Source organism: Rhinopithecus roxellana, chromosome 13 (assembly GCF_007565055.1).
Source record: "Rhinopithecus roxellana isolate Shanxi Qingling chromosome 13, ASM756505v1, whole genome shotgun sequence".
In the NCBI taxonomy this organism is placed as follows: Eukaryota; Metazoa; Chordata; class Mammalia; order Primates; family Cercopithecidae; genus Rhinopithecus; species Rhinopithecus roxellana.
Window position 1 is genome coordinate 17,434,293 of NC_044561.1, and position 14,718 is coordinate 17,449,010.

Here is a 14,718-nt window from a genome sequence, read left to right on the forward strand (position 1 = left end):
TGCCCGGCCTAATACTATATTTTAGAAGAGTAACTTATTTCTTGGTATTGGTTGATAGAAAAAAGCCTGGGGTTTTTGCTGAGCTTGAGGTCACAGCAGGTCATGGTCGGGATGGAGTGTCTGTGTTGTTTTGCTGTGACTGTCGGGCCACCACTGGGACACTGTCCCAGCCATTCCTGAGGAGTGGGCCAGCTGTGATGCATAGGCTGTGACCCGCTGTTGTAGAATCCCTGTTCCTGAGAGGTTGAACAGGGTCTGACCAGGGAAGGCCGTGAACTCATCGTGGATTCAGAGATCAAAGAGGAGGGCGTGGGGACCATGAAGTTCACCTAGAATTTCTCCATCTTCTCCATGAAGGTTTGGTCTGGGAGCAGTACCTCCACGGTGTAGCTGATGCGTTTAGAAGGAACCAGGCTGTAGGTGTTGTCAAACCTCAGGACATCTGCAGTGAGGGACAGACATTATTCAGACAAGATGCCCCACCTGGGACTCTGACTTTCATGGTGGTACAGGGGACATGGGTACCCAGACCAGGGAACCATTGCCACGGCTGAGAGCCCAGAGCCAGCCTCACACTGTGCCCACCAGAACCAAGGGCCCTCACCTGGTAGGACATGGATGCACGTTGTAGCACCCTTCACACCAGACCCTAGCTCCAGGTGAAGCCACCCCTGCCAACCCTTACAGCTGCTGACCCCAAGGCAGGTGATGCTCCCGTCCTCGGGCACAAGGTGGGCGTTGTAGCACTGGCTGGGCAGCACCTCCGTCATCTCCCTAGCCCTCTGCCGCTCCCCCATCTTGGTCTTCAGGAAAACCCCAAAGCCGATGTCCCCGCCATCCGATGCGAATTGCCACCTGCAGTGGACAGAGCCCCACTGGCGACCCCCTGCCTGGGGTCCAGGCCCTTCCCAGCTGTTCCCAGGTGTGGAGTGGCTGAGCACACAGCCTGGGAACAGGATCTCGTTCTCCACCCGCAGGGAGGAGCCGCAGCCCACGGACACTGTGTGCTCATACTGCAGCCTCACCTGATTGTACAAGTAGTAGCTCTTGGGCACCTCACCCCCATAGTTGATCTGTGGGTGAAGGGGGTGTGTGGGCACTAGATCACAGCTTCTCCCCTCCTTTCCCATCCTCTGGGCACCCTGTACCTTGGTCAGGCACTTGGGGTTGCCATCGGGGTCAGTCATGGTCCTCCCAAACTCCACGGGCAGCTGGTCGGGGCTGATGAATTTTGTCAGCTCCTGCTTCCAGTTGTCTGCATGGGAGCAAGAGAGGGACTCCAGGAGACTCAACAGAGGGAAGAGGGGGCTGAGCCCAGATCTGTCCTATGGCCAGTTGCTCTGTCTCCCTGGCGTGCTTTTGCCACTCTACTGCCTAGAGCAGTCCTGTCCTGGAAGAGGGAAGCCGAGTGGCCCTAGGTCTTGCCCTGGGGCTCAGCATGTGCAGTGTTGACTAGGTCCTGTCCCCAGGCCTGCCCCTCTCTTACTGACCCTGCAGGCCCTGCCCCCACTTCTGTCTACGTATTGGCCCATTGGCCACGTTCATAGAAACTCGGACCAGCAACTCCTGGAGCTTGGGGTTGAGGTCAGGCAGGCTATGACCTGGGCTTCACTTTCCCTTAGAGACTAAACTCAGCCTTCTGGTCAGATACTGCCCTCAGCTCCCAGGGCTCCAGCACCCTCAGAACTGCAGGGCGAAACTCGTGTCAGTTCCCCACAGCTGCTCCAAGATGGCCAAGGATGTTCCACAGACAAAGGGACATGGGCATTGCAGGAACAAAATAAATGAAAGCAGAGGTGGACACCCAGTACCCTCGGATAGAGAAGGACTGTGTAAGCACGAAGCGGTGGAAAAAACAAAGGAAAAGCCCCCCAATTTGGCATAAAAACATAACACTAGCCTGGGCCTGGTGGTGTACTCCTGTGGTTCCAGCTACTTGGGAGGCTGAGGAGGGAGAATTGCTTGAGCCTGGGAGGCAGAGGTTACAGTGAGCTGAGATCATGCCACTGTACTCCAGCCTGGGCAACAGAGAGAAACCCCATCTCATAAATAAATAAATAAATAAATAACACTAAGTCAAAAATCAGATAATAGGCAAACTATGAACTGGCCCAAATGCCACAAATACGACAGGGAAGGCCCAGACATGGTGGCTCATGCCTGTAATTCCGGCACTTCAGGAGCCCCAGGCAGGAGGACTGCTTGAGGCTAAGAGTTTGAGACTAGTCTGGGTAACACAGTAAAACATGACTCTACAAAAATAACAATAAATTTGCCAGGTGTGGTAGTGTGCATCTATAGTGCCAGCTACTCAGGAGGCTGAGGCAGGAGGATCGCTAGAGCCCAGGAGGTTGAGGCTGGAGTGAGCTATGATCATGCCACTGCACTCCAGCCTGGGCAACACAGAGAGACCTTATCTCTGAAATAAATATATATATTTCATATATATATATGTATATATCTCAAATTTATATATATACACACACACACACACATATATATATATATATGGACTTAAGTGATCCTCCCATGTTGTCAGCCTCCATAGCAGGAAAGGACAAGGTGCTTAATATGCAAAGAGTATTTATAAATTAATAGCATAAAAAATACTTTCCTAGAAAATGGTCATGAGACACAAGAAGGCAATAAACAACAAATTAAAATAGTCAATTAGCATAAAGAAAAAGTCCAGCCTCACGAGTGATAAAAGAACCTAATAACCCAACGTAAAATAACAATAAACATCATTTTCCATTATAAAAATGGCAAGAATATTTTAAATTATTAATGTCCAACTATGGCAAGAGTGTGGGAAAACGGGCACATTCACACGCAGATGGTGGAGTTAAACTCTGCAATCTGCATGAGTACTACACTGAAAAAGGTATCAAAAGTCCTAACACGTAGCCAGGTGTGGTGGCATGCCTGTAATCCCAGCTACTTTGGAGGCTGAAGTGGGAGTATTGCTTGAGCCCTGGAGGTTGAGGCTGCAGTGAGCCAAGATCACGCCAACTGTACTTCAGCCTGGGCGGCAGAGTGAGACCCTGTCTCAGGAAAAAAAAAAAAAAAAGTCCTAATGTGCATTTTCCTTTGGGGGATAAAAATCTGCCATTTCTAGGATTTTATCCTATGGAAAAAATTGTGGATGTGTAAAAAGGTTGTCTATAAGGATCATCACTACTGATTTGTTCCTAATAATAAAAATAATACAAACAACCTGAATTTAGAACTTTGCTAAAATGGGAAAATGATTATCATATAAGTAGTTACAAAACGGTATATGTATGGTGTGAACCCATTTTTTTTTGAAAATATATTTCTCTGAAAAGGATAGTGTTAACTGTAGTTCACTGGGTGACAGGATGTTCCCCCCTTCCTTATACATTTCTGTACTTTACAAATTTCTAAACTGTATTACTTATATAATTTGGAAAACCTAGATTTCTTTTTTTTTTTTTTTTTTTTGAGATGGAGTCTCACTCTGTCACCCAGGCTGGAGTGCAGTGGCACAATCTCAGCTCACTGCAACCTCCACCTCCCAGGTTCAAGCAGTTCCCTGCCTCAGCCTCCCGAGTAGCTGGGATTTCAGGCGCCCGCCACCAGGCCCGGCTAATTTTTGTATTTTTAGTAAAGACGGGGTTTCACCATATTGTCCGGGCTGGTCTTGAACTCTGGACCTCATGATCCATCAGCCTCCAAAAGTTCTGGGACTACAGGCATCAGCCACCGTGCCTGGCCTGTTTTTTTTTTTGTTGTTTTTTTTTTTGTTTTTTTTTTGTTTTTGAGATAGGGTCTCACTCTGTCACTCAGGCTGGAATTCAGTGACATGCTCTCAGCTCACTGTTGCCTCAACCTCCTGGACTCCAGTGATCCTCCCACATCATCCTCCAGAGTAGCTGGGACTATAGGTGTGCACCACCATGCCTGGCTAATTTATTTATTTATTGTAGAGACAGGGTCTCATTATGTTTCCCAGGCTAGTCTCCAACTCCTGAGCTCAAGAAATCTTCCTGCCTCGGCCTCCCAAAGTGCTGGGATTACAGGCATGAGCCACTGTGTGCCACCAGAAACCCGGATCTAATTCTCCCTTAAATTAAACCCATGAGGTAACCAAGATCAAGACAGAGCAGGTGAGTGACTCATTCCACTTGCAGCTAATAACTGGCAAGGCCAAGTCTCAGATCCAGATCTCCTAACCTCAAATTGGGATCTCCACCCATGCTACCTCCAGGAATCTCTGAGACCCTTGCTGGCCCCTCCTCCCTCTGGGGGGCAGGCACAGCAGCCCACCTGGCAGCCCACCAGGCAGTGGGCCCTCAACACCAGTTGGGTGCCCGATGCCTTCAGATGCAGGAACCATCAGATCTGTGAGAAGGACCACCCTCAGCTCAGCATCCAGGCTGGAAAAGAGGCCCCAGATGGCTCGCTCACCTCCCAGAATCACCACCTTCCTGCGTGTCTCTTAACTCATGTAAGACTTGACCAGGTTGAAGGTTACAGTGAATAGCTTGGGGGCTGGAACAGGCACAGAACTGCTCTCTCAGGTGGCTGACTGGGGTCTCAGGTGCCCACCCAGTCACCCCACACCCCCTGTCCCCCCAACTCATGCATATCCTGGGCTGCTTTACTCACCATTGACAACAATTAAATTCTTCAAGATCTCAGGGTAATTTGCCTCAAGTGCTGAGAAAAACTGTGGAACCAAGTGGCAGAAGTGATGGGCGTCTGAACACTATCCTCTTGCATCCCCTCGCCCTGTGAGGCCCCCAAGGGCACAGCCTTAGCCTCGAATGCCAACCATCCAAGGCTTTGATGCAGACAGCTCCGGATGCCCAGACACCAAGAACCCACCCAGACACAGAAAATCCGCTACTTCCGGTTTGTCGGATCCTAGTCATAGACCTTCCTTGAATCAGCTAGTACAGCTTCTTTTTATTAATTTTTTTATTTCTTATTTTATTTTCTAGAGATGGGGTCTTCCTATGTTGCCCAGGCTGGTCTTGAACTCCTGGGCTCAAGCGATCCTCCCACCTCAGCCTCCCAAAATTACAGGTGTGAGCTGCCACGCCTGGCCTAGTGCAGATTCTTGACAGATGACTAGGGGGATGACTCTACCCATGACAGGCAAGAAAAATCCCATTCACGACTCTGGAAGTTTCCCTCCCACATGGCTCAGACAATAGTTCAGCTTCAGGAATGAGAGAGAAGAGAGACTTTCTTTTAGTATAATATACAAAGTTGCAAGGAATGGCTTTTTATTTTTATTTACTTTTAAATTTTTAAATAAGATAAACCAATTAAAATTCTTAGTTAGACAGTAAAACATTCTTGCCAAGAATAAGAGTACACTGTATGAAAGGATATTTGATTTCTACAAATGAGTCCCAATAGGCCCCATTACATTTGTTTACAAGAGACACTGCAAATAGGGAATGTTTTTTTTTGTTTGTTTTTGTTTTTTTTTTTTGAGACGGAGTCTCGCTCTGTCGCCCAGGCTGGAGTGCAGTGGCGCCATCTCAGCTCACTGCAAGCTCCGCCTCCCGGGTTCACGCCACTCTCCTGCCTCAGCCTCCCGAGTATCTGGGACTACAGGCACCCGCCACCACGCCTGGCTAATTTTTTGTATTTTTAGTAGAGATGGGATTTCACCATGTTAGCCAGGATGGTCTCGATCTCCTGACCTCGTAATCCGCCTGCCTCGGCCTCCCGAAGTGCTGGGATTACAGGTGTGAGCCACTGTGCCCGGCCGGGAATGGTTTTTTTAAAAAGACTGAGATATCGGCCGGGCGTGGTGGCTCATGCCTGTAATCCCACACTTTGGAAGGCCAAAGTGGTCGGATTATGAAGTCAGGAGTTTGAGACCAGCTGGGGCAACATGGTGAAACCCCCTCTCTACTAAAAATACAAAAATTAGCCGGGTGTGGTGGCGGGCACCTGTAATCCCAGCTACTTGGGAGGCTGAGGCAGAAGAATCACTTGAACCTGTTAGGCGGAGGCTGCAGTGAGCCACTGCACTCTAGCCTGGGCAACAGAGTGAGACTCCGTCTCAAAAAACAAAACAAAACAAAAAAACTGAGATATAATTTACATCCCAGACTGGAGTGCAGTGGCGCAATCTCAACTCACTGCAACCTCAAGTTTCTGGGCTCAAATGATCCTCCCACCTCAGCCTCCCAAGTAGCTGAGACCACCTTCATACACCACCACGCCCAGCTAATACTCTTATTTTGTAGAGATAGGGTCTTGCTATGTTCAAGACCAGGCTGGTCTTAAATTCCCGGGCTCAAGTGATCCTCCTGCCTCAGCCTCCCAAAATGTTGGCATTACAGGCATAAGCCACTGTGGCTGGTGGCCATAACACTTTTTATGTTTAAGTTTTTTGTTGTCCTGGGTGAAACAGAAAGAAAGGAACAGGTAGGCTGGCTGCTCTGCGGCCCAGGCCTCCCCACAGCTTCCCTCCTACTGCAGCACTCCCAGAGTTTATCTACCCTCAGCCCTTCCTAGAGGAAATGGTAAAAAGGAAGCTCAAAGGCTGGAAGCAGAAGGGTAGGCAGGTATTGGGGGTGAGGGCAGAGATCAGGGGTGGAAGGAGAGTGAGCAGAACCAGAATATGAGGACAGGGACATCCATAGGGACACTGGCAGGTCGAGGAATGGGGCCCTGTTGTGACCTGCTGAACATGAGATGGTGACATGGGGGTGCCACGCCCAACTTGGCACAGCCCCGAGAGGCTGTGGGTATGAAAATATCCCTGCCAACAAAAGTAAGGAACTGTAGGCCAGGTGCAGTGGTTCACACCTCCAATCCCAGCACTTTGGGAGGGTAAGGCGGGCAGATCACCTGAGGTCAGAAGTTCAAGACCAACCTGGCCAACATGGTGAAACCTCCTCTCTACTAAAAACACAAAAATTAGCCAGGCGTGGTGGCAGGCACCTTAATCCCAGCTACTTGGGAGGCTGAGGCAGGAGAATCGCTTGCAGCTGGCAGGTGGAGGTTGCAGTGAACTGAGATTGCGCCTCTGGACTCCAACCTGGGTAACAGAGCAAGACTGTCTCAAAACAAACAAACAAACAAAAAAAAAAAAAAAAAACAGAAAAAACAAAAAACAAAACAGGCCAGGCGCAGTGGCTTACACCTGTAATCCCAGCACTTTGGGAGGCCGAGGCGGGTGGATCACCTGAGGGTCGGGAGTTCCAGACCAGCCTGACCGACATGAAGAAACCCCATCTGTACTAACAATATAAAGCTGGGCATGGTGGTGCATGCCTATAATCGCAGCTACTCGGGAGGCTGAGGCAGGACAATCTCTTGAACTCAGGAGATGGAGGTTGTGGTGAGCCAAGATTGCGCCATTGCACTCCAGCCTGGACAACAAGAGCGAAACTCCATTTCAAAAAAAAAAAAAAGAGCTGCAAACAGGGCCTGTGGGCAGGCAGTCACCTGGCAGTGATGAGAGAGACACCAACAAGTGGAGGGTAAAGACCTAGGCATTTGACCACTCACCCATGCCCCTGGCAGGGTCACCTGACCTCCTGGAGCAGCTCTATTCCTGGCTTCCACAGATGCCTCAGGCCCAGCCCCTCAAGATCAAAGACAGCTGTGATTTTCTCCGCCTTCTTCCCCAGCTGCAAGGGAATGACGGAGGTGAGACCCTGTGAGGGTCACTGCCCCAACCCCTATCCAAGATGGGGCTGGGCCTGAGCCCAGGGCACTGGCCTGGCTTCTCTCGGCTTGCATGGCATGGAGATGGGGGGAGGGAAGGGGCCATCCCACAGGATGCCAGGACTGGAGTGGCCCAAGGACTGCCCTCTTTGTGTCTGTCCATGGGAGGGCAAATTGCTGTATTGCAGTTCCCTCTTTGGTCCAGTGAGGCTGAAATCCCTGTCCCTCTCATCCAATGAGGCTGCAGAGGGCAGTGTGGCCCAGTGGGTTGAGTGGGCTTTGGGGCCAGTTGGGGGAGAAATGAGTCCCAGTTCAGCCACATACTGTGTGGCCTTGGGTGGGTCCTTGGCCTCTCTGAACCTGCATTCACTCCTCAGTACCAGGAGGAAGGCAAATTCTGGGTGTGGGGCTCAGGGGGTGAGGGTGCTATGTCCCGCTGCAGCTGCCCAGGGTGGCACCCACACACCTTCTGACTCTGCAGCTCACACTCCCGCAGAAGCAACTCACAGCTCTGGAAGCTGTCGCTGAGCAACTCCTGTTTGGAGGCCGAGAGCAAGAGGTCCTTGGGGTCCAGGCTTCCCATGATGTGGTACCAGACAGGGCTGCCCTCACCGTCCTGGCCGCATATGCCGTTGGCGTTGTACAGCCTGACCACCTGGATGCATACACAGGAGACGGGGCTCAGTGCCGAGGGCCGAGGGCCCAGGGATCAGGGCATGGGTTTGAGAGATGCTCACCTCTGAGGGCTGCCAGGCAAGGATGCTGGCCAGGTCTTGTTGCTTCCGGAACTCCATATGCTGCAGAGACATGGCAGGAGGTGGTGAAGTTTCTGCCTGTCCCAAAGACCTCTGTGGGTACCTGGGGACACCAGGCCAGGTCCCTCTGCCTGCAACCACTAAGGGCTTGCCAGAGCATCTCCAGGCTCCACTGACATAGAATTGAGGAATGGAAACAGGATGGGGACATGCATCTGAGAGGCCAGGAGAGACCCAGAAAGGAACAGAGGAGGCCTGCACTCTGCAGCTGTCTCCCCCTGCATCCTTCCAGATGTTTCCCATGGCCCCTCCCGCATGGCCACCCTGGGAGTCAGACTCTCCTCCCTGACTTCCAGTTGCCCTTAAGCAAAAACCTATACCCCCTACAAGGCCTGCAGGGCCTGGCTGATGGGTTGGGGCCACCCATGCAGACTCATCACTTCCCTTTCTCTCTCCAACACGATCTCCGTGTGCTCCTAGAATACCAGCTCGGGCCAGGCACAATGGTTCACGCCTATAATCCCAGCATTTTGGGAGGCCAAGGTGGGTGGATCACCCGAGGTCAGGAGTTCGAGACCAGCCTGGCCAACATGATGAAACTCTGTCTCTACTAAAAATACAAAAATTAGCCAGGTGTGGTGGCGCATGCCTGTAATCCCAGCTACTTGGGAGGCTGAGGCAGGAGAATCCCTTGAACCTGGGAGGCAGAGGTTGCAGTGAGCTGAGATCACACCATTGTACTCCAGCCTGGGCAACAGAGCAAGACTGTCTCAAAAAGAAAAAAAAAAAAATACACCAGCTCATTCCCACCTCAGGGCCTTTGCATGGGCTGTGCCCTCCACCCTGATCTTCACATGCTTGCTTCCTTTTGGGCATTCATGTCCCTACTGAAATGTCCCTGATCTCTCTTCCCTCTTTTCCTGTTTTGCTGTCTTCATTGTACTTTCCATTCTCAGGAATTGTCTTCTTTGTTCCTCTGGTTTCTTTTTTCTCTCTTCCCATCACTGCAGTCTCCCCAGCGCCTAGTGCTGGGCCAGGTTTACCTTCCAGTCTCAATGAATGCGTGTTCTATGAATGGATGGATTAATGAATGAATAAATTTGTGCCTCAGACTTGGGATAGGAAACAGGACCAGGCTAGGCAGGGAGAGGTGTCAACCTCACCTTCCGCAGCACGTCCTCTGATTTCTGCAGGTCAAAGCTCCAAGCTGCAACAAGAGACAGGGTTATGGTTGTGGAATTCTAGAGGCTCACTCCAGGTGTCAGGCCTCTGAGCCCAAGCCAAGCCATCGCATCCCCTGTGACTTGCACGTATACACCCAGATGGCCTGAAGTAACTGAAGAATCACAAAAGAAGTGCCTGTAATCCCAGCTACTCGGGAGGTTGAGGCAGGAGAATCACTTGAACCCCGGCGGCAGAGGTTGCAGTGACACTGCTTGAGCCCAGGGGCTCGAGACCAGCCTAGGCAACATAGTGAGACTCTGTCTCTATAAAAAGAAAAAAAAAAGAAAAATTATATATAAGGTTGCCTAATGGCCACGGTGAGATTATGGATGATTTATAGAAATATCGTTGTGTTTTTCTTTTTCTATACCTTCCAGATTTTCCATGATAAATGGGCTATTTTATAATCAGAAAAACACCCAGTGGATGTTATAAACAAATGGGAGTAAGGTCCTAGCAGCCCCAGAAGGCTGTCAGTGCAATCCTCTGCCCCGAGCCCAGCCCCAGCTGGGCTGTCACCCGGCTTTCTAGGAGTCAGCCATTGGCTCACTGGCTTTGCAGCAGCACTTCCGCCGAGAGCCTCTGGCTGGTGAGAACCACGTGGTTTCACTTGGTCCCCAGGGCCTTGGGGAGTAGTTCTCACATTGATTCCACCTGGGCATCATAACCACCATGAAAGGTGCTGGTGTGGGGGAAGAAAGCCTCATTCCCTATGAGGAAACTGAGGGCCCAACAGAAGGGGGCCGTTGGCCCCAGGTCTCATACATGAAAGGACAGCCCCTCCACACCTGTGGGTGTTTCTCGTCAGGAGAGACTTGAGAAAAGAAAGAGACACAGAGACAAAGTATAGAGAAAGAAAAGTGGGCCCAGAGGACCGGCGCTCAGTATAGGGAGGACCCGCTCTGCACCAGTCTCTGAGTTTCCTCTGTATTTATTGATCATTATCTTTACCCTCTCTGAGAGGGGGATGTGGTAGGACAATAGAGTAATAGTGGGAGAGAGAGAGGGTCAGCAGGAGAACATGTGAACAAATGTCTCTGGGTCATAAACAAGGTTAAGAAAAAGGTGTTGGGGGCCGGGCGCGGTGGCTCAAGCCTGTAATCCCAGCACTTTGGGAGGCCGAGACAGGCGGATCACGAGGTCAGGAGATCGAGACCATCCTGGCTAACACGGTGAAACCCCGTCTCTCCTAAAAAATACAAAAAACTAGCCGGGTGAGGTGGCGGGCGCCTGTAGTCCCAGCTACTCGGGAAGCTGAAGCAGGAGAATGGCGTGAACCCGGGAGGCGGAGCTTGCAGTGAGCTGAGATCCGGCCACTGCATTCCAGCCCGGCGACAGAGCAAGACTCCATCTCAAAACAAAAATTAAAAAAAAAAAAGAAAAAGAAAAAGGTGTTGTGCTTTGACGTGCACATATATAAACATCTTGGTGCATTAGAGAGCAGCTTTGCCTCTAGCACATCTCACCTCCAGCCCTTAGGCAGTTTTTTCCTATCTCAGTAAATAGAACCTACAATTGGGTTTTACACCGAGACATTTTATTGCCCAGGGACAAGCAGGAAACAGATGCCTTCCTGTCGTCTCAACTGCAAAGAGGCCTTCCTTTTTTACTAATTCTCCTCAGCACAGACCCTTGATGGGTGTCACGGGCTGGGGGACGGTCAGGTCTTTCCCTTCCCATGAGGCCGTATTTCAGCCTATCACATGGGGAGAAACCTTGGACAATACCTGGCTTTCCTAGGCAGAGGTCTCTGTGGCCTTCCGCAGTGTATTATGTCCCTGGGTACTTGAGATTAGAGAATGTTGATGACTTTTAACAAGCATACTGCCTTCAAGCACTTGTTTAACAAAGCACATCCTGCATCGCCCTAAATCCATTAAACCTTGAGTCAACACAGCACCTGTCTCTGCAAGCACAGGGTTGAGGGTAGGGTTACAGATTAACAGTATCTCAAGGCAGAAGAATTTTTCTTAGTACAGAATAAAATGGAGTCTCTTATGTCTACTTCTTTCTACATAGACACAGTAACGGTCTGATCTCTCTTTCTTTTCCCCACAATACAGCTAGTAAGAGGCAGAGCGGGGACTAGACGCCTGTCTTTGGAACTCCAATTGGGACTCTTTTTTGATTTGGTGGCAGTTTAAAGGACATAGTACTGAGCAAAGATGAGCTAGGAAACCCTGTTGGCTACTATGTCATAGCTTTTGTTTGTTCGTTTTTAAGACAAGGTTTTGCTGTGTCACCCAGGCTGGAGTGCAGTGGCACAACCATAGCTTACTGCAACCTCAACTTCCCAGGTTCAAGTGATCCTCCCACCTCAGTCTCCCCAGTAGCTGGGAACACAGGCATGCAGTACCACGCCTGGCCAAGATTTTTGTGTATTTTTTTGTAGAGTTGGGGTTTTGCCATGTTGTCCAGGCTAGTCTCAAATTCCTGGGCTTAAGTGATTCTCCCACCTCAGCCTCCCAAGTGGCTGGAACCACAGGTGCGCCACCAGGTCTGGCTAAGTTTTAAAATTTTTTGTAGAGGTGAGGTCTCCCTATGTTACCGAGGCTGACCTCAAATTCCCAGATTCAATCAATCCTCCTTCCTCGGCCTCCAAAAGTGTTGGGATTAGAGGTGTGAGACCCCTAGCCCAGCCTTGTCATAACTTATATAAAGTACACACCAGGCTCAGAGGCAAGTTGCCATCACAGGTTTTACCAAGGCTATTCATCACAGATTAACCGACATTCAGGGATGTGAAATCCTGTGTACTCTGCAATAGTAGGAGCAAGCGTGACGATCAACATGGTTTTCACAGTGGTTTTCTCACCGCAGCTGAAACCAACTCCAGCCCTACCGCCTGCCCCTTATGTACCCCTCAGGGAAGGATCTAAGTGTAGGAGTTACAGTCACATTTTCGGGGCCACTGAGAATCCTGTCTGTGCATTTGGATTCCTGGGATTCTGACATTTATCTCAAGAGCAAACTTCTTCCCTAACCTGGTCCCCAAACTCTTTTTATGAGAGGATGTTAAGCAACTGGCCTCTAACATCAGACTGACCTGACTTTGTCACCTGCTAGCATAGTGGCCTTGGTCAAGTGGTTTAACCTTTATAAGCCACAGCTTCCTCCAATGCAAAAACAAAGCTAACAATAATACCTGCCTAATTGGGTTGAACAAGGAGGAGGAGGAGGGAAGGAAGAAAGAAAATAATAGATAAATGGCCGGGCGTGGTGGCTCATGCCTGTAATCCCAGCACTTTGGGAGGCTGAGGCAGGTGGATCACTTGAGGTCAGGAGTTTGAGACTAGCCTGGCTAACATGGTGAAACCCCATCTCTACTAAAAAACAAAAATTAGCTGGACGTGGTGGCAGGCACCTGTAAATCCAGATACTTAGGAAGCTGAGGGAGGAGAATCGCTTGAGCCCAGGAGGCGGAGGTTGCCATGAGCCAAGATTCTGCCACTGCACTCCAGCCTGGGTGACAGAGTTAGACTGACTCAAAAAATAAATAATACATAAAAACTGCTGTACCCGTTGCCTGGTACAGAATAAGTGTCCAAAATATGAAAGTATTTCCACTCCTTGTACTAGCCACCTCCAAGATGAGCATCAGTGATCCTTACCTGGCATTCACTCCCTGTTCTGCTAAACAAAAATTATAGGAGGCCATTGCTTTGTACTAAACTCCTGCACTAGGTCCCAACAGACAAGACCAAAAATCAAGATGGAGTCCCCATGCTTACTAAACTGAAACTGAGTTGTTATGTGACCTGAGAAATCAAGGGACAGCCCAGACAGGCACGGTGGCTCATGCCTATAATCCCAGCACTTTGGGAAGCTGAGGGAGGTGGATTACTGGAACGCAGGAGTTCTAGACCAGCCTGAGCAACATGGCAAAACTCTGTCTCTACAAAAAATACACACAAAAATTAGCCAGGTGTGGTGCCGAGCTCCTATAGTCCCAGTTACTAGGGAGGCTGAGGTGGGAGGATCGCTTGAGCCCAGGAGGTCAAGACTACAGTGAGGTCAGCCTGGCCTGCAGAGTGAGACCTTGTTTAAAAGAGAAAGAGAAATAGAGAGCGCGCGCACCTAATTTCCCTAACAGGCCAGTCCAGTTACAATCTTCAACTGGTATGTTAATGAAGTTCTGTTTTTAGCCTTACAGCAAAAAGTAACCTGAACTCACCTGATGTAAATCAATCAGTTATCTTTCCATTGTTCTTGCCTTACCAGAAAAGTATTGTAGCTTTGAAATGATAGATTTGCCTTTTGTTCTGTTTCTGCTTTCTTCAGCCCCTTTTCTGTGTATAAAGCCAAACTCCTCTGCTTGACTCACTGAACACTTTTTCTATCTCATAACATGAAATGTTGCCTGATTCTAGAATTGCAGTAGAGATAACTCAGATCTTTAAACCAAATGTGTCGTAATTTTGTCTTTGACAGTTCCCTCCCACATTGAGAAAGGCTGAGCTGTGTACCTGATAGATAACTGTAGAAATGATGGAATTTGGCCCAGCGAGATGGCTCATGCCTGTAATCCCAGTACTCTGGGAGACCAAGACAGACAGGTGGATCAGGTGAGGTCAAGAGTTTGAGACCAGCCTGGCTAACATGATGAAACTCTGTCTCTACTAAAAACACAAAAATGGGCTGAGCGTGGTGGCACATGAATCCTACCTACTTGTGAGGCTGAGGCACGAGAATCACTTGAACCTGGGAGGCGGAGATGGCAGTGAGCCAAGATCACACCACTGCACTCCAGCCTGGGCAACAGAGTGGGACTCCATCTCAAAAAAAAAAAATGGAATGTGACTCAGAAGGCTTCATTGTAAGGTATTACCACTTCCTTCCTGCTCACTGGGATCATTCATGGCAGCGTATCCGGAATTGGTAGGTTCTTGGTCTCACAGACTTCAAGAATGAAGCTGTGCACCCTCAGGGTATTACAGTTCTTAAAGATGGTGTGTCTGGAGCTTCTTCCTTCTGGTGGGTTTGCGGTCTCGCTGTCAGGAGTGAAGCTGCAGACATTCGTGGTAAGTGATACAGCTCTTAAAAGCAGCGCATCTGGAGTTGCTCCTTGGTTCTGGTG

General features: G+C 49.7%; 1 protein-coding gene across 1 annotated transcript; it reads right to left on the reverse strand.

The window, feature by feature from the left end:
* Positions 1 to 329: 329 nt before the first annotated feature.
* SEC14L6 (SEC14 like lipid binding 6) lies at positions 330 to 8,471 on the reverse strand. Its single transcript, XM_030915582.1, is given in 9 exon segments — positions 330 to 442; positions 686 to 858; positions 937 to 1,073; positions 1,149 to 1,255; positions 4,432 to 4,515; positions 4,633 to 4,693; positions 7,530 to 7,625; positions 8,129 to 8,317; positions 8,400 to 8,471. Coding segments are annotated over 9 exon segments (1,032 nt in total).
* Between the last annotated feature and the right edge of the window lie 6,247 nt (positions 8,472 to 14,718).